This window comes from Carcharhinus amblyrhynchos, chromosome 2, assembly GCF_965287045.1.
Source record: "Carcharhinus amblyrhynchos chromosome 2, sCarAmb.v2.hapA, whole genome shotgun sequence".
Taxonomy (NCBI): Eukaryota; Metazoa; Chordata; class Chondrichthyes; order Carcharhiniformes; family Carcharhinidae; genus Carcharhinus; species Carcharhinus amblyrhynchos.
This window is the reverse complement of record NC_137325.1, coordinates 84753420-84778992: the sequence shown is the minus strand read 5'-3', so window position 1 is coordinate 84778992 and position 25573 is coordinate 84753420. Positions and strand designations below refer to the sequence as shown.

The 25573-nt window shown below is 42.3% G+C and overlaps 1 protein-coding gene across 4 annotated transcripts in view; it reads left to right on the top strand.

The window, feature by feature from the left end:
• The window catches only part of invs (inversin), a 292265-nt gene that overhangs the window by 62345 nt on the left and 204347 nt on the right, over positions 1-25573 (top strand). For all 4 annotated transcript variants that reach the window (XM_080208441.1, XM_080208415.1, XM_080208432.1 and 1 more), the window contains exon 3: positions 9977-10121. In XM_080208441.1, coding sequence (XP_080064567.1) covers positions 9977-10121 — 145 coding nt within the window. The remainder of the gene's footprint in view (positions 1-9976; positions 10122-25573) is intronic.

Sequence of the window (25573 nt, the reverse complement as noted above, 5' to 3'; positions counted from 1 at the left end):
AATGTAACAACAATTTTGCTGCTTTATGCTATGGACGTTTAACGGTGACAATATTTATTGCACGCTACAGTCTTTGTTTAAAGTTTAAAAACAATTGAAGCCTATCCTGATGAGGATTTTTCTGTATATTGTTAGAGTTGTGCATTTTATTTAATTACAAGAGCAAACAGAAACATTTTATCTGATTGCATTCTGATGCTACTTCTTTTACCATCATTTTCCAACCTGCACTAACAATTTGGCTCCTTCAGCTGTTCACTTACCAGGTCAAGGATATGTTATAAACTGGAGCAAGCAGCTTTCTCGGCAAGACAGTGACGTTTGAAATTTGAAGTCTTCGTTTCAATCAGTGGCTCCACACACATTACATGTTTTATTTATATTGTACTTGAGTCTAATTTGTAACTAATCTTCTTGTCAACAATATTCTGCCTTTAATATTGAAAAAGGTCCCAAAGTACTTAAGATGATTGATATTATACAAGATTTGACACAAAGCCAGATAAAGAGATGTTAGGACAGGTGATTAAAAAGTTTGGTCAATTTGGTAAGTTAAGAAGCATCTTAAAGAGGGTTAGAGAGAGAATTCCAGAATCCTGGGTCTAATCTACTGAAGGCATGGCTGCCCGCCAGTGATGAATGTGCAAGAACCAGAATTGGAGGGCTGTGCATTGAAAGATTTGGGAAGTGTTTTAAAATTGAGATGTTTCTGGACAGCAAGTTATTATAGATTGATAAACATGGCTGAGACAAAAATAGGAATTGGTGTGAGTTTAATTGCAGACACCAAGAGGTTTGTTTTGTCGTTGAACTCAAGTTTATGAAAGGTACAAGTCGGAGGTTGACATAGAAACCATTAAAATAGTCAAATTTTGAGATAACAAATGCATGATTGAAGACTTCAGCAGCAGAATAGCTTAGGCAGGGTGGGGACAGGGAATGTTACAGCAGTACAAGTAGGCAGTCATGTTAATAGAGAGAATATGGAGTCTAAAACTTGGCTCAATGTCAGGCAAGTCACCAGGATTTAGCCTCAAACAGTGACCAAGGATAGTGCTGAAATAAGCAGCTAAGAAATGATATTTTTGGTAGGAGTTGACCTTCCCAGAAATTAATTGAAGTAAATTTCTCTCCATTCACAAATGGATATTGGACAAGCAGTGTGACAAATCAGGCTATGATGGATAAGTGAGAATAGCAGCAGTCTTTTCCAGCTGGACAATGGAAGAGAATCTTTGGAGGAGGATGGTGTAGTCAAGTTTTTCAAAAGCTGTCGGCAATGCAAGATATGAGGAGGCATTCGTAACTTGCTACAGCCACGTTATCATTTATCATTTGTAAATTTGATCAGAACCTACTCAGTGCTGAGGCAGAACTGGAAACCTGTATGGAGGGGGAGCGAAGAAATTGCAATTCTGACCCTGATCTTCAATCCTGGCTTCAGAGGGCAAACGGGTGTCCCCACTGCTGTCTTATTCCTTTCTCCTTTGGGCTATGCCTGTTTAGGCCCTGACCTGTTTTGCCATATTCCTGTTCTATGCCACACCATATCCTTGTTGCCTCTTGCCACTTTATGCACCACTTCCAAACCTTCGCTACTCTGTTCTGAGGAACTGATCTATAAATTCTCAGGGTCAGTTTAGCTCAGTTGGCTATACAGCTAGTTTGAGGTGCAGAGCAACCCCCAAGGCACAGGTTCAATTCCTACACTGGCTGAGGTTATTCATGAATTCCTGCCTTCTCAACCTTGCCCCTCACTTGAAAGTTGGTGATCCTCCGATTAAATCACCACCAGTCAGCCTCTGGTCATCTGGGTCTATGGTGACTATGTAGTCTCTGTTAATCTATTGGAATTCCAGTCTATAACTTTTTCGAAGCCTTTCCTTTCCCAGCAAATTCTTTTTCCCCACTCCATTTCTTTTTTTAACCCCAGGATTCATACGTTGCTTCTCCCATGTTATTAATCTGGATGCTTTCCTACTACAGTACACCATGCCCTTGAATCATATTCCAGTTCTTCCATTGGCCCTTGCAAGTAGAGACTAAAGTTTGCTTGCGTTCTGCAGCTCCGAGTGTCCATATCCACCAGTGTGTTATTGATAACAACGAAGGACACTGCCTTGGCCATGGAGGCTGCCTGCCACTGGGGAATTGAGGTAAATTTCCTCTCCTCACTACCTACAAGCTACATTTTGATATTCCCCCAGGATATCAATTGATTCAGCTCTGATTAAATTGTGGCTATGGGAATCTTACTTGTAAGGAAGGAGGACTTAAAACAGAGTGAGAATCTGGAGATCAGTGTAGGAACAAGCACAATGGGAAAAGAAATAGATTGGAAAGGTTTTTTCCTAGAATGGGAGGGTTAATAAGTGTTGTGTAAAGTTGAGTAATGAGGGAGTATGGATTACCGTTCCAGGAAATGTTAGAGTTGCAATGTGTATGCTAGATGATGCCAAGAGCAGAGTAAAAGGAAATGTTGGCATATCCGAGATGACCTCTGAACCTGAGGTAGCAATGAGCGAAGACGTCAGTGAAGACGTAGTGGTATGTGCGTCAGTGTAAGACAAGACTGGGAAGTTGCCGATAACACTGGTTACAGCAGCATAGAGGGCATTAAACCAGAAAAATGAGAACAAACTTGATTTTGGGGAACCAGCCAAGATGTGTGCACAGTAGCCATGCAGAAAAGGATATGGGTTACACAATCAAACTGAATGATTGATTTGATGCTTGCCTATACATGTTTATGACACACCACATTGCACAAGGCCTGGCCATCATCAAAAGCACTTTCAGGAGCAGAATGGGGAAAATATTTGTGGATAAAGATGAGTATAGTGGTGGTGGAATTTTGAAAAACAAGTGATGTAATTGTTAAAATAAATAAAATGATAGACTTGCATGATTTTGACTACTTTGATAGTAGGAAGCACAAAGCTTTTGCATGAGAAGGGAGCAAGTATCAGAGTTAGCATTTGCCTATTATAAATCTAAACTGACCTGGCCTGCTAAGCATTTCCAGCATGTTGCTTTTTTTTTCAGATCTTCAACATCAATAGTATTTTACTTTTGTAATAGTCTTTGCCCATTGTAGCTACTTGCAAACTAGTGTTTCATGAGCTATGAACCAGTTCACTTACATATTCTCTCAGCTATGGATGGGACAGTGTGATAAATTAGTGATGAAATCTGAACGTAACCTTTTTTTAAATGGTTATAGTAGCTTTGTGATTCAATCAGTGTTACTCTAATGGCTGATTAAAAATATCAGCACGGAAGTGTGACACCGAATAATCATTGTGAATGGGGATCAGGTATGACTGCCGTTTGCTGCAAGATGCATGAAAGAAACATCAACAAATTAAAAGCTTAATTATCTATCAATGCGAGGGTGTTTTGTTTTTTGTCAGTGGTGTTTTAACCTTGCTGTTAATTTGTGGGGGAGATGAAGGATGTTAATGGAGTACAAAATGCTAACCATTTACATTACCACTAGTTCTTTAAAAGCTGAATAGCCAAAACAGTTGTTCAGTTTTGCAAACCCACAAATCAGTTTATTGTGAAGCATCATTTTTGGGATAAAGTTAAATGAGCAAGTTGCCTTTTAAAGTGTTTGTTCAGAATACAGAAGCAGTTGGCAGATGGTGGGGACGAAGCTGAAGTGACTTTGATACTATTCTTAATTGTGTTGAGTTTCTGTATAGTTCACATTGTAGGTAGTACACAGACTCAACTGTTTTCATAATTTTATATTTTTATATCTCAGATTTTCTAATTTGGCTTCATTTTGAGATAAAAGTTTGGAAAGGCAGGAAAGTTTTACAAACCTTTCTTAAAAAAAATCTGCCATGCGGCTTGACAACTTAATGTATATGACAGTTATAAAAACGCTTGGGTTAATGCTTAAAACTTTTGGCACAGAAGTGCTTCTAATCTTTTGTGTGGAGCCTTGATGCATTCCAGAGCAGTTGTTAAGGTTCAAGACTGTGGGAGGGCTGGCTAAGTAATTGAGGAGATCCTGTCACGCAAGTGTGCTGAAAAGTGAATGCTGTGGTAATGATGTGGTGGATCTATGACGTTTGTTAGGGTAGCTTAGATATTGCCAAAGTTCAAACACCACCAAAAAATGTGAATTTCCACAATAAATGCCTTTTCATATATTCCATTGTGCTCAAAGAAACCAAAGAGAAACTCTATGAATTTCCCAATGATTGCGCAGTAATTAGCAAGTAAATGAACTACAAAAACCCATTTTCAGTACTGCACTTGTGAAAAAAGAATTTTTCTTTGTACATTTTGGAATTTAGTTGTATTGTTACAATATTTACTGAACTAAGTCGCATCTATTCTTGGTTTCGATGGCATTTATTAATCTAGACACCAAATTGGGGAAACTAATCAACTTTTCAGTTTTCATTTTGTATTAGTAACTAACTCCTGTTCCAATTTCTTTTGATAATGGATTAGTTAGACACAATTAGAGATCAACAGTCAAGCTTTGTTTGAAAACTTTGGTCTGGAAACAACATATGTGGCACAGTATGAGTACAGAATAATTAGAGGTAGGCTTTTATGCTGGAAGAACTAGCCAATAATATGTATTCACTTCTTTAAACACCTTTCATTGCCTTCATGTTGTTGGACTTCAAGTTATGACGGCTAAAAGTTGAAAGTTGTGGCTTGGTTGTAGTTGCCCCACTTCTGGATCAGAAGGTTGTGGATTCAAGTCCCACTTCAGAGCCTTGAGCCCAAAATATAGATTAACATTCCTGTGCAGCACTCATGAATAGCTGTGCTGTTAGAGGTGATATCTTTTGGATGACATAAAACCAAGGGCTAGTCTTCCCACTTGGATGGTCAGAAAAGATTCCACTGTATCATTTCAAGGAGGAACCTCAGTGTCCTAGCCAATATTTATGTCCCCACCCAAGATTATGAAAACAAATTATGTGGTAATCCTTTCATTGAAGTTTGTGAGAGCTTACTTTGCTCAAATTGGCTGCCACATTTCTTAAATTACAATAAAAACATTTTATTGCCTGTGAAGCACTTCAGAACACCCTGAGGTTTCATTCGGAGTTATGCAAATCTTTGTTTTGCCTGGCTGCCATTATTAATGGAAAGTTATCTTTCCATTTAAACATTGGGAAGGATCATAGGTATCAACTCCTATTTCCTTTTCAGCTATTGTCACAGGTTGACTGGGGCTATTTGTAATCTTGGTGTCTATATTAATTGACTCCAAGATGAGCTTCTGTCACGTTATGCTCTCTATCACAGAGATCATTTATTTGTACTTCTGTGACATTGTCTATCTGTACTATCTCAGCACATCAACTACTAAAATCTCAAATATACCTTATCACTTCCAAAATCAACAATTCTGTGGAGCCCCTTGCGGGGGGACGGTGAAAATCTTAGTTCACTCAGAGTTTCAGAAATAGTCTTTTGACATGTCTGGAGGCCTAGCCAGAAGGTATCACCTTGTTTGCATTGACTTGATTCTTAGACTTTGCTCTATTGACTTTTTAGCGACCATCTGAATGGACTCCAACATTTTCATTTTTAAAACTGACACAAAAAATTTGTTTTTTTTGTCAAACACATTCCTTTTTCTTAATAACTGCCCATTCAGTAGCTGTACAATGCTAGTGCTGTCGGGGAAGGTTTAGCCTAGTGTGATGGGGCATTGGAATCTGAGCAGGGAGACAGAGGAGGGAAAAACAAGGATAGAAGTATAAGGTAGAAATGTAAGAAGCATAACATAAGAACAGAAGAACATAAGAAATAGAAGAAGGAGTAGGCCATCTAGCCCTTCGAGCCTGCCCCGCCATTCAATAAGATCATGGCTGATCTGTCGTGGCTCAGTTCCACATTCCCGCCCTCTCCCCATAACCCTTAATCCCCTCTCTTATCAAAAACCCATCAACCCGCGTCTTAAAAATATTTAGCGAGGTAGCCTCCACCACTTCAACGGGCAGAGAATTCCAGAGATTCACCACCCTTTGAGTGAAGAAGTTCCTCCTCAACTCCGTTCTAAACCGCCCCCCCTTTATCTTGAGGCTGTGCCCCCCTAGTCCTACTATCCTTTGAGCGGGAAGAGTCTCTCCACCTCTATCCTATCCATCCCATTCATCATCTTATACGTCTCAATGAGATCTCCCCTCATTCTTCTAAACTCTAACGAGTACAAGCCTAGTTTATTCAGCCTCTCCTCATAGCTCAACCCCCTCAACTCCGGCATCAGCCTAGTAAACCTCCTCTGCACTCCCTCCAAAGCCAAAATATCCTTGCGTAAGTACGGCGCCCAAAACTGCACACAGTACTCCAGCTGCGGCCTCACCAATGCCCTATACAGCCGCAGCAAGACCTCCCTACTTTTATATTCAATCCCTCTCACTATGAAGGCCAACATCCCATTCGCCTTCCTGACCACCTGCTGCACCTGCAAGCTGGGTTTTTGCGACTCATGCACAAGGACCCCGAGGTCCCTCTGCACCATCGCCTGCTGCAGTTTTTCTCCACGTAAGTAATAATCCTTCCTACCATTATTCCTACCAAAGTGGACCACCTTTCACTTGCCAACATTAAATTCCATTTGCCATTTCCTGGCCCATTCGCCCAGCCTATCTAGATCCTTCTGTAGACTCTCCACACCCTCCGCACAATTTGCCGTTCCCCCAATCTTGGTGTCATCAGCAAATTTCAACACCCTACACTCGGTTCCCTCCTCCAGATCATCTATATAAATGGTAAATAGCTGAGGCCCCAGCACCGACCCCTGGGGCACCCCACTAGTCACCATCCGCCAGTCCGAATAGCACCCATTGACCCCCACTCTCTGCCTCCTATTTGACAACCAATCCTCTATCCACGCTAACACCCTACCCCCAACTCCATGTCCCCTGACCTTCTGCAATAACCTCTTGTGAGGTACCTTGTCAAACGCCTTCTGAAAATCCAGAAAGACCACATCCACCGGCTGTCCTCTATCCACCGCCCTAGACACATCCTCATAGAACTCCAGTAAATTTAGTGGAAGGCAGAAAAAGGGGCGAAAAGCAAATGGGGCATAATGCAGCTTAAAACCAAGATGACTAATGAGGTTAACTGAAAAACAAGTCTTAATGTGCGGAGCATTCACAGTAGATGAATTAACAGCTCAAATTGATATTAGAGATTATATCATAGTTGCAATTACAGAAATATGGCTGTAGGGTTACCAAGGATGAAAACTGAATATCCAGAGATCTTCATTACTAAGGAAGGACTGATCTTAAAAAAAAAAGGAAAAGAGTTGGGGTAGAATTGTTGGTATAGAAGGAAACCGCTGCAGTTGAGGAAGAATATTGGCTTGGAAAATCACGATACGGAATCTGTGTGGATGGTGCTAAACACCAAGGGGCAGAAAATATTGTTGAGGGTGGTCTAGAGGCTACTAAACAGTATTGAAACATTAGGGAAGGTATTAAACAAGAAACCAGCGCTGTCTGCAATAAGGGCATGACTGTAATTATGGGTAACTTTCATTTACACATAGGTTGAACAAACCAAAATAGCAATGGTATAGTGGAGGAGTCCCTGGAATATGTACGTAATGCTTTTTTAGACCAATACGTTGAGGAAACAACCAGAGGGCAAGCTATTATGAATGAATAATATTCAATTAAAGGATTCATTAATAATCTTGTTTTGCGGAGTCCCTTGGGGAACAGCGATCATAATGTGATAAAATCCTTCTTTAAGATGAAGTAGTCAAATCCAAAACTAGGGTCCTGAATCTAAATACAATGAACAATGAGGGTATGAGGTGCAAATTGGTAAGGATAGATTGGGGAATCTTACCCAGGGGGTTGATGGTGGTTGACAAGAATGTGTACATGAATCCTAACAATTATTCATTACTAATTTGGCACAAAACAAAAGAGGAAATGTGGTTCAAACCTTGCTTACAAAAGAAATTAGTTATAATATTAAATTTAAAGCGGAGACAGAAAATTGCCAGTAAAAGCAGCAAGCTTGAGGATTGAGAGCATTTTAGAATTCAGCAGAAGAGGACAAAAATTTGATCAAGAGAGGGGAAATAGAGTGAGTAAAATTGCAAGGATGCTGGAGTCTGTTGTAAAAGACATGATGACATAACATTTGGAAATCACTAATGGGATTGGACAAAATCAGCATCAGCTTATAAAAGGAAAATCATGCTTAACATATCTGCTGGAGTTTCAGAAGGCTTTTGATAAGGTCCCTCATGAGAGATTAGTCGGCAAGATTAAAGCACGTGATATTGGGGGTAATGTATTGGCATGGATCAAGAATTGCTTGACAGATGAGAAACAGAGTGGGAATTAATGTGTCTTTTTCTGAGTGGTAGGGGTAACGGCTTGGGCTCCAGCCATTCACACTATATGTGAATGATCCGGATGAAGGAATCCGATATAACAGTTTCAAGTTTGCTGATGACACAAAACTGGGCAGAATTGTGAGCTATGAGGAGGATGCAAGAGAGTCTCAGGTGATTTAGACAAGTTGAGTGAATGGGCAAATATGTTGTAGATGCAGTACAATGTGGCTAAATGTGAGGCTATACACCTTCGTGTTGAAAAACTGTGTTATTTAAGTGGTAATATACTGGGAAGTGTGAATGTACAAAGGGATTTGGGTGTTCTTGTATATCAGTCAATGGAAGTGGAGAGGTAGGTACAGCAAGCAATTAGGAAGCCACGTGGTATGGTAATCTTCATTGCAAGAGGCTTTGCATTAAGTAGTAGGAATGTCTTACTGCAGTTATACAGGACCATGGTACAACCACGCCTTGCAAATTGCATGCAGTTTTGGTCTCCCTGCCTAAGAAAGGATGCCAATGAGAGAGTGTAGTGGAGACTCACTAGTTTGGTACCGTGGTTGGTAGGACTGCCTTTCACTGGAGTTTAGAAGGATGAGAGGAAATCTGATCGGAACATTTAAAATTCTAAAAGGGCTGGAGTGACCAGATGCAGGAAGGATGTCTTCCCTGGTTGAGGAATCTAGAAATAGGAAGCACATTCTTAGGATACAGGGGACGCCGTTTAGGACTGAGATGAGGAAGCATTTCTTCAGTCAGAGTAGTGAACCTGTGGAACTTTCTACCACAGAAACCTGTGGAGAACTAGTCATTGAATGTATTCAAGGAAGAGATAAATAATTTGTTAGATTTTAATAGCAGGAGTATGGGGAGAAAATAGGAATGTGGCATTGACGTGGATGATCAGCCATGATGATATTGAATGGTGGACTAGGCTCGGAGGGCTGAATAGCCTACTCGTCCTAGTTTCTATGTTTCAATACTTCGAGACAAACACCTGTTCATTCCTAGCAACGGAAGAAAAAAATGTCATTTGAAGTGTGATCATTCTCTCATCTCCAGATTCCAACCTCTTCCACTACATATTAACTCTATTTTACATTATCTTCTATTTTGAACTTCTATTTCTAGTTTCTGCAAATATGCCATTCTGTAAATATTTTCTTCACCCTAAATCCTCAAGGTGACTTATTACATCTAATTATGTTCCATCTTATCCTTTCCCATTGCCTTGAAATTGAGGTACTGCTTTCCTCTCTTGAGATTTTCCTTCTTTCTATAATCTACGGATGTAAATTGACATCAAGCATGAATCCTATCGTTAATCAGATGCCTTGTCATTTCTGCTCCTTTGAGCCATAGTGCCTTGCACTATAGGCCTTAGTGCTTCTTCGCTTGTTTTCTTTTGCATTTGTTAAAACAAAGGTGATTACCTACCCATCCTACACACTGTTGTAAGCAAGTATTTAAGGCTAATTTTAATCCCATTAAATTTTCTTATTTTTTTTCACATGAAGCCCAGGAAGTTCTCAATATTGTTAAGTTTGAATTTAAGAGCTTATTTGCAAAATGTATTTTGTTTGTGACCTAATATTTCAGTACTAATTGACTAACGCGTTCTTTACCCAGGCTGGAATCCTACCGCGATTTGACGAAAATACGAATGGCACAGAGAACTGGCTGACAAATGGCTCAATACTCAATGCTAATGGCTCCCAGGTTCATGCTGCTGCAGTCAATGGAGACAAATGTGCATTGCATAAACTCATTGCGGGTAAGCAACTGTGTATTTGTAATGCAGCAAGATATCTGAGAGTTATATTGCCTTTCTCCATATGTAAAATAAAATAATTCCAGTAGGTTTAGAAGCATAGAAACATAGTTAACTAAAAGGATGTTCTTTCAGCAAAGTTGAAGGAATTAAATGTTTTGATATACTTGAAGTAACTGAAATTCAAATGGTTATTTTCTTCCCTCCAAAAACTTGCTTGAAAAACGGAAAAAGGAAGTATCAGTCATTGAACATTCACCATTTTTACTTATAGATCTAAATCTAACTTTAAAAATCTTGCGTTTGCAAACAGATTTTGTTACAATTTTGTCACATTTTCCCACACTTAATTGATTGCTGACCTCACAACTTCCCTCCCTGGCTGCCACACTAGCTTTTATGTTGTCAGTGGTTCCCTCTCCTTGGGCACAGTCCATTTTCTTTCAAAATCACCATCGTTGCCAGCTTCATTCCACAACTGTCCTTCCAAATCCCTTTTCATAAAACCATCCTCAACTTGTCTGTTGTTGCGATCTACTGTTTCACCTCCAAACTCTTTTACTAATCCAAATTAAACAAACTGAACCATAATTTCCTCACTTTTGTACACCAGTGCCTCTGACATGAAGGTCAGCATCCCCTATATTTTTAGATGTCTTTTTATGTCGTGCACTAGCTTTTAGTTCATGTCTCTCACGGATCACAAAATATTCAAATTTCCCTTTCCCATAACCTGATTTTGATTTGATTTTTTTTATTGTCACAAGTATTAGCATAGAGTGAAAATTATGGTTTCTTGCGAGCTATGTAGACAGAGCATACTGTTCATAGACAAGGAAATTATAGAGCGCAGAATGTAAAGTTACAGTCATAGCTAGGGTGTGGAGAAAGATCAATTTTTAGCACAAGGTAGGTCCATTCAAAAGTCTGGTGGCAGCAGGGAAGGAGTTGGTTGGTACATGACCTCAGACTTTTGTATCTTTTCCCCGAAGGCGGAAGAGAGAACATCGGGGGTTCCTGGAGTCCTTAATTATGCTGGCTACTTTGCTGAGGCAGTAGGAAGTGTAGATAGAGTCAGTAGATGGGAGGCTGGTTTGTGTGATGGATTGAGCTACATTCATGACCTTTTGTAGTTTCTTGTGGTCTTGGGAAGAGAAGGAGCAATATCAAGCTGTGATACAATCAGAAAGAATGCTTTCTATGGTGCATATGTAAAAGTTGGTGAGAGTCATAGCTGACGTGCTATATTTCCTTAGTCCTCTGAGAAAGTTGAGGCATTGGTGGGCTTTCCTAACTATAATGTGGGCATAGGGGGATCAAGACTGGTTGTTGGTGATCTGGACACCTAAAAACCTGAAGCTCTCGACCCTTTCCACTTCATCCCCAACATTTACATTTGATGTAAATAGGAGCATGTTCTCCTCTTTGCTTCCTGAAGTTAATGATAATCTGTTTTGTTGATGTTGAGGGAGAGATTATTGTTGCTGCACCAGTTCACCAGATTCTCTACTTCATTCCTGTACTCTGTCTTATTACTGTTTGAGATGTGATTCACTACGGTGGTGTTGTCAGCAAACTTGAAAATCAAGTTGGAGGGGAATTTGGCCACACAGTCATAGATGTATAAGGAGTACAGTAGGGGGCTGAGAACACAGCCTTGTGGGGCACTGGTGTTGAGGATGGAGGAGGTGGTGTTGCCTGTCCTTACTGATTGTAGTCTGTGAGTTAGGAAGTTCAGGATTGAGTTGCAGAGGGAGAAGCTGAGGTTCAGGCCACAGAGTTTGGAGATGAGTTTCATAGGAATAATGGTGTTGAAGGCTGAGCTGTCGTCAGTAAAGAGGAGCATGACATTGGTGTTTTTATTATCTAGGTGTTCCAGGGTTGAGTGCAGGGCCAGGGAGATAGTGTCTGCTGTGAACCTGTTGCAGCGATAGACAAATTATAAAAGATCCAGGCAGTCCAGGAGGCTGGAATTGATTCGTGCCATGATTAGCCTTTCGAAGCACTTCATACTCACCAGGCAGAGTCACCAGGCAGTAGTCATTAAGGCATGCTGCTTGAACAGTCCAACCTAAGTCTATGAACTTGCACTTCCCATTTTCCATTTATCAAGATTTTGCTAACTCATTTAAACTGATTACCTCTCTTCCTAATTTCTGCTTCTAGCAAAACAACTTAATTCCTCTTTGAAAACATGGATATAAAATTCTCTCTTCCTTCATTTAAGTCATCTATATAGTGAAACATTGCTACCCCAATCTATATTCCTGAATGAGAACCATTTGTCACCTCCTGCCAATCTGTGTACACTCCCGTAGTTCCTACATTTTGTCTTGTTCTCCCAAGCTAACTGCCAGCCTATTATAAGCTACCTCCAGTTTCATGATGCACTTATTTTGTACTCATAATCTCTATAGAATCTTATCAAATGCATTCTGATAGTCCATATTGGCAACATCCAATATGGACTACCTTGTTCGTCATTCTCGTGAACTCTTCAAAAAATTCAACCAAATTGTTGTGACATGACCTACCTTTCAAATATCCGTGTTGAGTCACTGAGCAGCCCATATTTTTCCAAAAGTTTAACTACTTTGTCCCAGATGGTGAACTCCAGTAACGCACCTCTAGTGGAACTGATTAATCTGCCATTATGAATAAATTAATAAGTTGGGGCAAGCTAACTGATGACACAAATGACAACATAGGTTTTGCGTTATGGGAAACTCAATCTGTTTATGCTTGAACTGGCAAAGGAATCAGGTGAGCATGAGGTGCAATACAGAATGGCTTTTGTTCAGTAAAGCATGACATTCTGATCCTATCTCTTGTTACAAGGGATTTAGAATTGAGTGATAATATAGCAAGAAGTGAAACAAAGGCTACCAAAATATATTTTCTAAGAATGGTAACCCTACACAAACTCCAACTTTAATCTCATCATCTGCACCCAAGCCTCTAAATTATATTGCCAACATGCACCCAAATGTCTGTAGTGAACCTTCAGGCTGTTGCTTTCAAACTAGGATTTTTGTGGTCCAAGTTAATCTCACCCAGGGGATTGGAATGCGTGATTAAAGAATTCAACAATGCCATATGTCATGTCTCCAAGAAAACCTCAGCCGTTCGGCAATTCCTTTTCCAGTCTATAGGGAATTCGGGAAATTATCCAGTGTCACACTTTCTTCCCCATGCAAATGTCTAATTCAGCCATTCATTTTGGAGATTGGTCCATTATGGGAAAATAGTTTGGGCTTTAGATACAAGAAGAGTGATTGGAGTCATGGCAGTTGTGTTTCAAATTATTACCCTCTGTCAGAAATTGATACTGCCCAATATGTTTTGTGTCCTCTTTAAAGCTATGACTACGCTTCATTGGCTTCAAACAGATATACTTCCTTGTAAATCTCATCCATAAATTGTAACCATATGAGTGGTTTAGGTCTGGAATTCACTGGTTGTAAGTGCAGTGGAGGCAGGTTTAATTGAGGCACTCAAGAGGGCATTAGGTAATTATTTGCATAGAAACAATGTGCACGGGTATGGCGAGCATTGGTCCTTTAAAAAGTAGTGTGGGGAGTTAATAAAGGAATGAATGAAATGGCAAGGTAAATTGAACAGGTATTTTACATTGACCTTCACTATAGAAGATGAAAATAATATCCAGAAATAACTAGATCAAAAATGGGAGGGGAGAACTGAGACACAGTTCATTACTGAAGGCTTACTCATCTTTAAGTAAGAGAGGTTTGAATTGAAATAGGAATTTAAACTATTCGCAAAACTGTTGATGAACAGAGCTAAATGTTGATGCGTGGGAGGGGAATACTTAGTTTGTTGCTGTTCACCTCTACAGACATTTGGGTGGATGTTGGCAATATAATTTAGAGGCTCGGGTACAGATGATGAGATTAAAGTTGGAGTTTGTGTAGGGTTACCATTCCTAGAAAATATATTTTGGTAGCCTTCGTTTCACTTCTTGCTATATTATCACTCAAGTTCTAAATCCCTTGTAACAAGAGATAGGATCGGAATGTCATGTTTTACTGAACAAAAGCCATTCTGTATTGCACCTCATGCTCACCTGATTCCTTTGCCAGTTCAAGCATAAACAGATTGAGTTTCCCATGACGCAAAACCTATGTCGTCATTTGTGTCATCAGTTAGCTTGCCCCAGCTTATTACTTTATTCATAATTGCAGATTTATCAGTTTCACTAGAGGTGTGTTACTGGAGTTTACCATCTGGGACAAAGTAGTTAAACTTTTGGAAAAATATGGGCTGCTCAGTGACTCAACATGGATTTTTAAAAGGTAGGTCATGTCAGAACAATCTGGTTGAATTTTTTGAATTTTTTTAGCAGACAATTTAGAAGTCACCTGCTGGGATTGGACACAAGAACATACGAACATAAGAAATAGAACATAGAACATTACAGCGCAGAACAGGCCCTTCGGCCCACGATGTTGCGCCGACCAGTTTTTTTTTTAAAAAAAAAACACTGACCCACTAATCTAAACCAATCCCTTTTCGTCCATAAACCTATCCATAGATCTCTTAAACGCCCCCAAACTAGGCGCATTTACAACCGCAGCAGGCAGGGCATTCCAATCCCTCACCACCCTCTGGGTAAAGAACCTACCCCTGACATCCGTCCTATAACTACCACCCCTTAATTTAAAGCCATGCCCCCTCGTGCTAGCATTCTCCAAATAGGAGCAGGAGTAGGCCATCTAGCCCTTCGAGCCTGCCCCGCCATTCAATAAGATCATGGCTGATCTGTCGTGGCTCAGTTCCACATTCCCGCCCTCTCCCCATAACCCTTAATCCCCTCGCTTATCAAAAACCCATCAACCCGCGTCTTAAAAATATTTAGCAAGGTAGCCTCCACCACTTCAACGGGCAGAGAATTCCAGAGACTCACCACCCTCCGTTCTAAACCACCCTCCCTTTATCTTGAGGCTGTGCCCCCTAGTCCTACTATCCTTTCTGAGCGGGAAGAGTCTCTCCACCTCTATCCTATCCATCCCATTCATCATCTTATACGTCTCAATGAGATCTCCCCTCATTCTTCTAAACTCTAATGAGTACAAGCCTAGTCTATTCGGCCTCTCCTCATAGCTCAACCCCCTCAACTCCGGCATCAGCCTAGTAAACCTCCTCTGCACTCCCTCCAAGGCCAAAATATCCTTGCGTAAGTACGGCGCCCAAAACTGCACACAGTACTCCAGCTGCGGCCTCACCAATGCCCTATATAGCCGCAGCAAGACCTCCCTACTCTTATATTCAATCCCCCTCGCTATGAAGACCAGCATCCCATTCGCCTTCCTGACCACCTGCTGCACCTGCAAGCTGGGTTTTTGCGACTCATGCACAAGGACCCCGAGGTCCCTCTGCACCGTCGCCTGCTGCAGTTTTTCTCCACGTAAGTAATAATCCTTCCTACGATTATTCCTACCAAAGTGGACCACCTCGCACTTGCCAACATTAAATTCCATTTGCCATTTCCTGGCCCATTCGCCCAGCCTATCTAGATCCTTCTGCAGACTCTCCACACCCTCCACGCAATTTGCCATTCCACCAATCTTGGTGTCACCAGCAAATTTCGACACCATACACTCGGTTCCCTCCTCCAGATCATCTATATAAATGGTAAATAGATTGCTTGTAGAAGTTGAATCCCTGTAGTGCAGAAGGAGGCCATTCAGCCCATCAAGTCTGCATCAACTTTCCAATGGAGTATCTTACCCAGGCCCTATTCCTGTAACCCCACATATTCACCCCACCAATCCCCTGTGCCAATACACCTGTACATTTTTGGACTGTGGGAGGAGACTAGACAACCTGGACACAGGCAGAGCGTGCAGACTCCATACAGGCAGTCACCCAAGGCTAGAATTAAACCTAGGTCCTTGATGCTGTGAAGCAACAGTGCTAACCACTGTGCCACCGTGCTGCTCCATACTGTTGTTAAGTTAGGGGCAGCTGCCTGCCTTTTGGACTCTGCAGTCTTGGCAGTGCTAATGATAGAGCTGGTTACTGCTGAGGCTGCAAGGGGAAAGAGTGCATCTCTATTTTCAGGCACCCTTCCAAAACATAGGAACTTTTATTTCTGTGCAAAGGCTAGGTGGGCAGGCCCTGTGACCAAGGGGTAACAGCAAATTGTGCGGAGGGTGTGGAAAGTCTGCAGAGGGATCTAGATAGGCTGGGCGAATGGGCCAGGAACTGGCAAATGGAATTTAATGTTGGCAAGTGTGAAGTTGTCCACTTTGGTAGGAACAATGGTAGGAAGGACTACTACTTACATGGCGAAAAACTGCAGCATGCTACGGTGCAGAGGGACCTCGGGGTCCTTGTGCATGAGTCGCAAAAACCCAGCCTGCAGGTGCAGCAGGTGGTCAGGAAGGTGAATGGGATGCTGGCCTTCATAGCGAGGGGGATTGAATATAAAAGTAGGGAGGTCTTGCTGCAACTGTACAGGGCACTGGTGAGGCCGCAGCTGGAGTACTGTGTGCAGTTTTGGTCGCCGCACTTAACGCAAGGATATTTTGGCCTTGGAGGGAGTGCAGAGGAGGTTTACTAGGCTGATGCTGGAGTTGAGGGGGTTGAGCTATGAGGAGAGGCTGAATAAACTAGGCTTGTACTCGTTAGAGTTTAGAAGAGTGAGGGGAGATCTCATTGAGACGTATAAGATGATGAATGGGATGGATAGGATAGAGGTGGAGAGGCTCTTCCCGCTCAGAAAGGACAGTAGGACTAGGGGGCACAGCCTCAAGATAAGGGGGGCTTTAGAACGGAGTTGAGGAAGAACTTCTTCACTCAAAGGGTGGTGAATCTCTGGAATTCTCTGCCCGTTGAAGTGGTGGAGGCTGCCTCGCTAAATATATTTAAGACGAGGGTAGATACGTTTTTGATAGGCAAGGGGATTAAGAGTTATGGGGAGAAGGTGGGAAAGTGGAACTGAGCCACGACAGATCAGCCATGATCTTATTGAATGGTGGGGCAGGCTCGAAAGGCTAGATGGCCTACTCCTGCTCCTATTTCTTATGTTCTTATGTTCTCCAGTAGTGGTGGTAAATTGGCCAGTGCTACTAGTATACCCTTCCGTGGGCTATGGAGCCCTCTGCTGCTGAGAGGTTCCCTCTGTGTACTTAGCAGTTTCCTCATGTTGTGGAGGATCAGCCTGATACAGGTAAAATGCTGAAAGGATTGTAAAATGGCTCTCAATTGGCCAGTTAATTAGATTCATTAGCTATCCATCTTCAGTTGGTCGGTGGCCATGTCACTGCTGTTCCTACTTTTGGGAATATCCTGTGATGGCTGGAATGCATTGGGCTTTTTTTCCTAATACCACCATTTTGTCAACCCTCCTACCTGTCTGCTTCAGAGAGCTGGGGCTGATAAAATCCTGGTCAATGTGGGATTTAAAGCAACCGACTGAGATGCAAGAGTGCCGCAAGCTAAGTGTGACAATGGGCGATTTTATATCAACTTTTGACAGATTTGGGAGGAGCAGTGAATATCCACAACCAAACACTGGACTAAAAACTTCATTGCAATGGAGCATTAGGCATTCATTCTCTGTGTTACAGCTCCTGATCAGCATATGCTTGTTTGTTGCCTATGTGGACTGTGTGTGGACATATTCATCCTCTAACTTTCAGGTTTTGCTGAAATCAAAAATGTTTAGCAGCATTTGAAAAAATACAAGTCCTTCTAATAAACAATCCCTAAATAAAACCTGTATAGCCAAGAAAGTCACAATGAGTGAAGGCGAATAAATTAAGTCGCACTTTTTTTTTCACCTTGCACATTCAAGTCAGCTGAAAGCTGAAAATGTGCAAGAATGTATTTGTAAAGCTAAACTTTTTATGCAAGTGGTTTTGAACTCGACACATAGGAGCACTTAGAAAGACTTCCTATGTATAATTGTGAATGAAGTACTTGGACAGTTTTCTGACAATTCAGTGATTTGTTGCAGGACACATATGACATGTTATTTTTAAGAACTGGAGAGTGATTAAAACATTAACTTAAATGCATACTAAATCAGATCTGCATTCAGATCTTCAAGGTATTGGGAGGAATAGAAAACTATTTTCACTGGTTGGTAAGGTGTGGGGAGGAGATGGAGGTCCAGGACTAAGGGCATTGTCTAACAATTAGAGCCAGACATTTCAGGAATGAATTAGGAAGCAAAGGTTGGCAGAAGGTTCGATTATTCCTCTGCAAATTGTAGTTGATGCTGGGTCCACTTTTAAATTTTTAATCTAAGACTGATATGATTTTGTTATTCAAAGGGATTAATGGGCAAAGGGAGATGTATGTAGTTCGGTTGTAGATCAGCCATTCTCTCGATGAATGGTGAAACAGCCTTGAAGGACTAGACAACCTCGGACAAGTGGACATTGAGCAGAGCTCAAGGACTCCACAAAGGAAAGCTTAAATTAAAGAAAATGCAGGAAAAACTTTACAAGCCTAGCAGCATCTGTGGAAAGAGGAACAGAGTTAATTTTTCCAGTCCATAGGACTCTTCAAAGCTGAAAGCTTGCCTGCCAGTACTTGGTCTCAGAACTTAATTGTAACCTCCTTTGGTAATCAAACTGTTTCGTTAGTCAATGCATTGAAAGCATAAATTTAAAGCTCTGTTTCTGAGTATGTGTATGGTGTAAATCTCCACATTTCGATTTATAACTAACAAGTAATAAAGTGCAGAGTTTTTTCCCATGATAATTCTCTGATACTAATTTCATTGTTAGACTTTCTTGTGAACAAGAAAGTGAAATATTGCCAGTTGATATTGGCTCTAACACTGAATAAATCCTTTTGTTTCCCCAAACACTATGAACTATACATCTATGTTCCATAAGAGTGGAAACAATCCCAAATATCAGAATCCACAGTGACAATTACTGTTTGAGCTTTGCTGTTGTGACTTAAAGCATCATCCCAGTCCCTCCTTTAATTACACCCTTGTAATCAACCCAGGTATCTCTCTTCTCTAGCTATTGTTGATGATTCCTGAAGATTAATTTGTGTCATTCCACCAGAATGTTTCAGTTGTGTTTGCAGGGTGAAAAATATTTTTCAGCATTTTAACTTTTTGTGTGAAGAGTTTTCTGTCTTAAACCCCGAGATTGAACTGATCTAGTGTACCCAATCAATTAATTTCCAAGAAACATAGGAAAACACTTCTGGCCTGTTCTGACATTAAATTAGACCCTAGTTGATCTGTACTTCAACCCATTTACCCTTTTTTTTTGTTCCATATCATTTGATAACCTTACCTAATGAAAATCCAACCATTTTGGATTCAAGAGGTGCAGGTTTCCACTGCCCGTGTGTGGAAAAGTACACCCTGATTCACTCCTGAATGGCTGAGTTCAAAGGTTATACCACTTTGTTTAGGATTCCCCCACTACAGGAAATAAACAAAGAACAGCAAAGCACAGGAAACAGGCCCTTCGGCCCCACAAGCCAATGCCGCCCATTTTAACACACTCTGAGTACCTTATTCAAGCCTTTCGTTGCTCGTTGACGTTTTTGTCTACCTCTAGTGGAACTCCACAATAAAAGGGGTGGAAATTTAGGGAATTGTATGTACACCAGATTAAGGGAGATCCAATTAAGGGACAATTTATTGACGCCAATCAGCCTAAAAAGCATGTTTTTGGGATGTGGGAGGAAACCGGAGTACCCGGAGAAAACTCACGCAAGCACGGGGAGAATGTGCAAACTCCCACAGACGTTGATCCAAGCCAGAGATCCGACCTGGGCCCCTGTAACTGTACAGCAGACAGTGATAGTCACTGAGCTGACGTGTTGCCCGTCAATTGGTCCAGATTAAGCGTACGCTAATGGACGTGAAGCACTAGGCAACTCTTGAAGCAACATCCAAGAGCAACCCTCGCATGACCCACCGCATGTATACACCTTATTGGCCAACAAGGTGGACCGAAGCGCCTGTGGATGTAAAAGGAGACATCAATAAACATAAATAGACTTACAACAGGCTATACAGACAGTGATGGAAGATCCCCAATAGCTCCAACATAAGTGACAAGGTGAGCCTTGAAATTTGTTGGATGACTGACAGGAATCTGTTAATTCCCAGGAACGTCCTGAGGCTCTTGATCTTCAACTAGAACATTTGTTTATATCCCTCCATTTCCAGTCTGCTCATGTGTCTATCTAGGTAAGTCTTAAACAACCCTAGCGTGTCTGCCTCCACCACCCTACTTGGCAGTGCATTCCAGGCCCCCACCACCCTCTGTGTTTAAAAAAAAAGGTCCCTCTGACATCTGAGTTATACCTCGCCCCTCTCACCTTGAGCCCGTGATCCCTTGTGATTGTCACCTCCAACCTGGAAAAAAGCTTCCCACTATTCACCCTATCTATACCCTTCATAATTTTATACACCTCTATTAGGTCTCCCCTGATTCTCCGTCTTTCCAGGGAGAACAACCCCAGTTTGCCCAATCTCTCCTCATAGCTAAGACCCTCCATACCCGGCAACATCCTGGTAAGCCTCCTCTGCACTCTCTGTAAGGCCTCCACGTCCTTCTGGTAGTGCGGCGACCAGAACTAGACACAATACTCTAAATGTGGTCTAACCAACGTTCGATACAGCTGCAACATCAGACTCCAGCTTTTATACTCTATACCCCTTCCTATTAAAGGCAAGCATACCATATGCCTTCTTCACCACCTTCTCCACCTGTGCTGCCACCTTCAAGGATTTGTGGACTTGCACACCGAGGTCTCTCTGTGTTTCTATTCTCTTGATGGTCCTACCCTACATTAACTCCCCCCTACATTAGTTCTTCCAAAATGCATCACGTCGCATTTATCTGGACTAAATTCCATCTGCCATTTCTCTGCCCAATTTACCAGTCTATCCATATCCTGCTGTGTTGTCCGACACTATTCGTCGCTATCAGCAAGTCCAACCATCTGTATGTCATCCGCAAACTTGCTGATCACACCTGTTACTCCTTCTTCCAAATCATTTCTATATATCACAAATAGCAGAGGTCCCAGTAGGGAGCCCCGTGGAACACCACTAGTCACAGACCTCCAGCTAGAAAAAGACCCTTCCACTGCTACCCTCTGTCTCCTGTGACCATGCCAGTTCTCAACCCATCTAGCCACCTGTCCTTGTATTCCGTGAGCCTTAACCTTTTTTACCAACCTGCCATGAGGGACTTCGTCAAATGCCTTACTGAAATCCATAAAGACAACATCTACGGCCCTTCCTTCATCAACCATTTTTGTCACCTCCTCAAAAAAAACTCCACCAAATTTGTAAGGCACGACCTCTCTCTTACAAAACCATGCTGTCTGTCACTAATGAGATTGTTCCGTTCTAAATGTGCATACATCCTATCTGTAAGAATCCTCTCCAACAACTTCCTTACCATGGACGTCAAGCTCACCGGCCTATAATTACCTGGGTTATCCCTGCTACCCTTTTTAAACAATGGTACCACATTCACTATCCTCCAATCCTCTAGGACCTCACCTGTGTCCAAAGAAGAGACAAAGATTTCCACCAGAGGCCCAGCAATTTCCTCTCTTGTCTCCCTGAGCAGTCTAGGATAAATGCCATCTGGCCCTGTGGATTTGTCAGTTTTAATGTTCCCTAAAAAAAACCTAACACTTCCTCCCTTGTAATGGAGATTTTCTCCAATGGGTCAACAACTCCCTTGAGACACTCCCAGACAACAAGTCCCTCTCCTTTGTGAATACTGACGCAAAGTATTCATTCAGGATCTCCCCTATTCCCTTGGGCTGTAAGCATAATTCCCCTCTTTTGTCCCTGAGAGGTCCGATTTTTTTTTTTCTCTCTTGACAACTCTTATGTTCCTAACATGAATAAAATGCCTTTGGATTCTCCTTAATCCTGTCTGCCAGGAACATTTTGTGACCTCTTATCGCCCTTCTAACTCCCCGTTTGAGTTCTTTCCTACTTTCTCTGTATTCCTCCAGAGCTCTGTCTGTTTTCAGTTGCCTGGATCTAACGTACGCCTCTCTTTTCTTTGTGTTCCAGTCCTTAATATCCCTGGTTATCCACAGCTCTTGAATCCTGCCTTTCCTATCCTTCCTTTTTACAGGCACATGTCTGTCCTGCAGCCTTATCAGATGTCCCTTAAAAGACTCCCACATACCAGACGTGGACTTGCCCTCGAACAGCCTCCCCCAATCTATGGCCACCAACTCCTGCCTAATCCGGCTACAGCTAGCCTTCCCCCAATTTAACACCTTACCCTTATGACAACACTCCTCCTTTTCCATTACTATCCTAAAGTAAACAGAATTGTGGTCACTATTTGCCACATGTTCCTCTACTGAAACCTTGACAACCTGACGGGGCTCATTTCCCAGATCTAGGTCCAGTATAGCCCCCTCTCTAGTCGGGCTAACTACATACTGTTCCAAAGAACCTTCCTGTACGCATTTCACAAATTCCTCCCTGTCCAGACCCCCAGCCCTAAGCACCTTCAAGTCCACAGCAGGGAAATTAAAGTCTCCCACTACAACAACCCTATTTTTTCTGCACCTTTCCAGAATCTCCTTACATATCCATTCTTCCACTTCTCGCGGACTATATGGAAATATTTTTTGTAACTATCCTATCAGATTATTTTATCACTTTTAAATCCTTTGATTTTGATCACTGCTTAACTTTTTTTTAACAAGAAACCCAGTTAATTGTTCTTGCTCTTCGTCAAATTTAACTTTACTTCACTACTTCTATTCCTAGAAATAAATTCTGGTGTTTAGTTGGCATTTGGTTGCTTTTCTGACCTGTGCTGCTTTTATTGGTTTGTTCACCTGTGTCCCTAGGTCCTTTTTTTTTTAGCCCATTTAGTTTCTACTCAGTTAAATTTTAAATTCTATCATCGTAGTATGTCTTTCCACTACTAACATGAAATTTTCTTATCCCATGTCAACATCTTTAAATTTTAATAAAGCATTTCCACCCCATCCCACCATCTGGGACCAGCGTTTGGACTGCATTTGGACAGGGTCTTTGCTGCCGGCTGCACACTCTTCTGAGGGATGGGACCCTTCCCATCCACCACCCCCGATCCCCTCACCCTGAGAACCTCAAGAGGCCTCCCCAAATAGGCTGACATCACATGGTTGAGGGAAGGCTGTACTGAAGCAAAATGGCTGCAAGTGTTCTAATTGGTCCCTAACGGGGTCTTAAATATGCTGTCCGCTGCCATGCAGCAGCCATCCAATCCACGTACTAGACCATCTCCAGGAAATGCAAGGAAAATGTGTTGGCAAGTTATCAAGGTGTGTCTATCCATTTTCCTGGCTTCCTACCTGCGGAGCCCTTTATATCAGAAAAATAGCCCGCATGGCGTACATTTTTGAAACTTGAAGCTTCTTTGTGCCACTCTTTCCACTTTAAGTTTTCTACCTGTTGCTGTGCCAAAACAAGGCTGAAGAATTTTAATTTGCGTGGCCAAAAAGGAACAAATTCACTCCAACTTGTATGTTTAAATAATGTAGAAACAAGTTAAGATGGTTGAAAATGTAAGCTGTCAGATCTTTGAAGACTTGGGTGAGGGTAGGTGACATTACGGGGTCTAAAGTTAAGGAGATGGTACAGGTAAGGATAGAGGCCAAGGATGTCCCAATAATAGAGGGAGTAAGGGGCGTGAGTATGGTTGGTGGCGTTCCAGCAAATAAGGTCCAGGTGAAGGCTGGGATGAAGGTGCTTTATCTGAATGCGCGAAGCATTAGGAATAAAGTGGATGAGCTGGTGGCGCAGATCAGCACAAATGGATATGATCTGGTGGCCATTACAGAGACGTGGCTGCAAGGTGACAGGAACTGGGAGCTGAATGTCCAGGGGTATCAAGTGTTTAGGAAGGATAGGCAGGAGGGAAAAGGGGGGGGCGTAGCTCTGCTGATTAAGGATAGCATCAGGGTGGTAGCGAGGGATGATATTGGAGCCAAGGAGCAGAAGGTGGAATCGTTGTGGGTAGAGATTAGGAACAGCAAAGGGAGGAAGACGCTGGTGGGTGTCGTCTATAGGCCCCCCAATAATGATCTGGAGGTGGGGCGGGCTGTTAACGCACAAATAAGTGCGGCGTGCAAGAATGGGACGGCCGTAGTTATGGGGGATTTCAATCTGCATATTGATTGGTCGACCCATGTTGGACGCGGTGGGCTCGAGGAGGAGTTCTTGGAATGCTGCCGGGATAGTTTCCTGGAACAGTGTGTGTTGGAGCCGACGAGGGAGCGAGCTGTCTTGGATCTGGTGCTATGTAATGAGGCGGGTAGAATTAGGGAACTTGCGGTGAAGGATCCTCTTGGGGAGAGTGATCATTGTATGGTGGAGTTTATGGTGCAGATGGAGGAGGAGAAAGTGGGTTCCCGGACACGTGTCCTTTGTTTGAACAGAGGGGAGTACGGTAGGATGAGAGAAGAATTGGCGAATGTGGACTGGGGGAGCGCGTTGGAAGGTAGGTCTGCTGAGGAGCAGTGGAGGATCTTTAAGGAGATCTTTCTTGGTGCTCAGCGGAAATTTATTCCGATGGTCAAAAAGGACCATAGGAGGAGAGGTAATAAGCCGTGGATAACGAAGGAGGTGAAGGAAAGTGTTAAATTAAAAGTGGAGGCGTTTAGAGTAGACAAGAGGATTGGGAGAGGTTTAAATGTCAACAAAGATTGACAAAGAAGTTGATAAAGAAGGGTGGGATAAAGTATGAAGCTGGGCTAGCGCTTAATATAAAAAAGGATAGCAAGAGTTTTTATAAGTATATAAAAAGGAAGAGGCTGGCTAGGGTGAACGTTGGTCCCTTAGAGGATGAGAAGGGGGACTTAGTGGTAGGGGATGGGGACATGGCGGAGGTCTTGAATAACTTTTTTGTTTCGGTCTTCACGGAGGAGGACGTGAATAATTTGCCGGATGTTAGAGATGGAAACGTGGTAGGACTGGAGGGTCTCGATGACATTACTGTTACTAGAGAGGAGGTGCTCGACAGACTGGAGGGGGCATGGAGTTGGGGGTAGGGTGTTAGTGTGGATAGAGGACTGGTTGTCAAATAGGAAGCAGAGAGTGGGGGTTAATGGGTGCTATTCGGATTGGCGGTTGGTGACTAGTGGAGTGCCCCAGGGGTTGGTGCTGGGGCCTCAGCTATTTACCATTTATATAGATGATCTGGAGGAGGGAACCGAGTGTAGGGTGTCGAAATTTGCTGATGACACCAAAATTGGTGGAAAGGCAAATTGTGCGGAGGGTGTGGAGAGTCTACAGAAGGATCTAGATAGGCTGGGCGAATGGGCCAGGAACTGGCAAATGGAATTTAATGTTGGCAAGTGCGAGGTGGTCCACTTTGGAAGGAGTAATGGTAGGAAGGATTATTACTTACGTGGCGAAAAACTGCAGCAGGCGACGGTGCAGAGGGACCTCGGGGTCCTTGTGCATGAGTCGC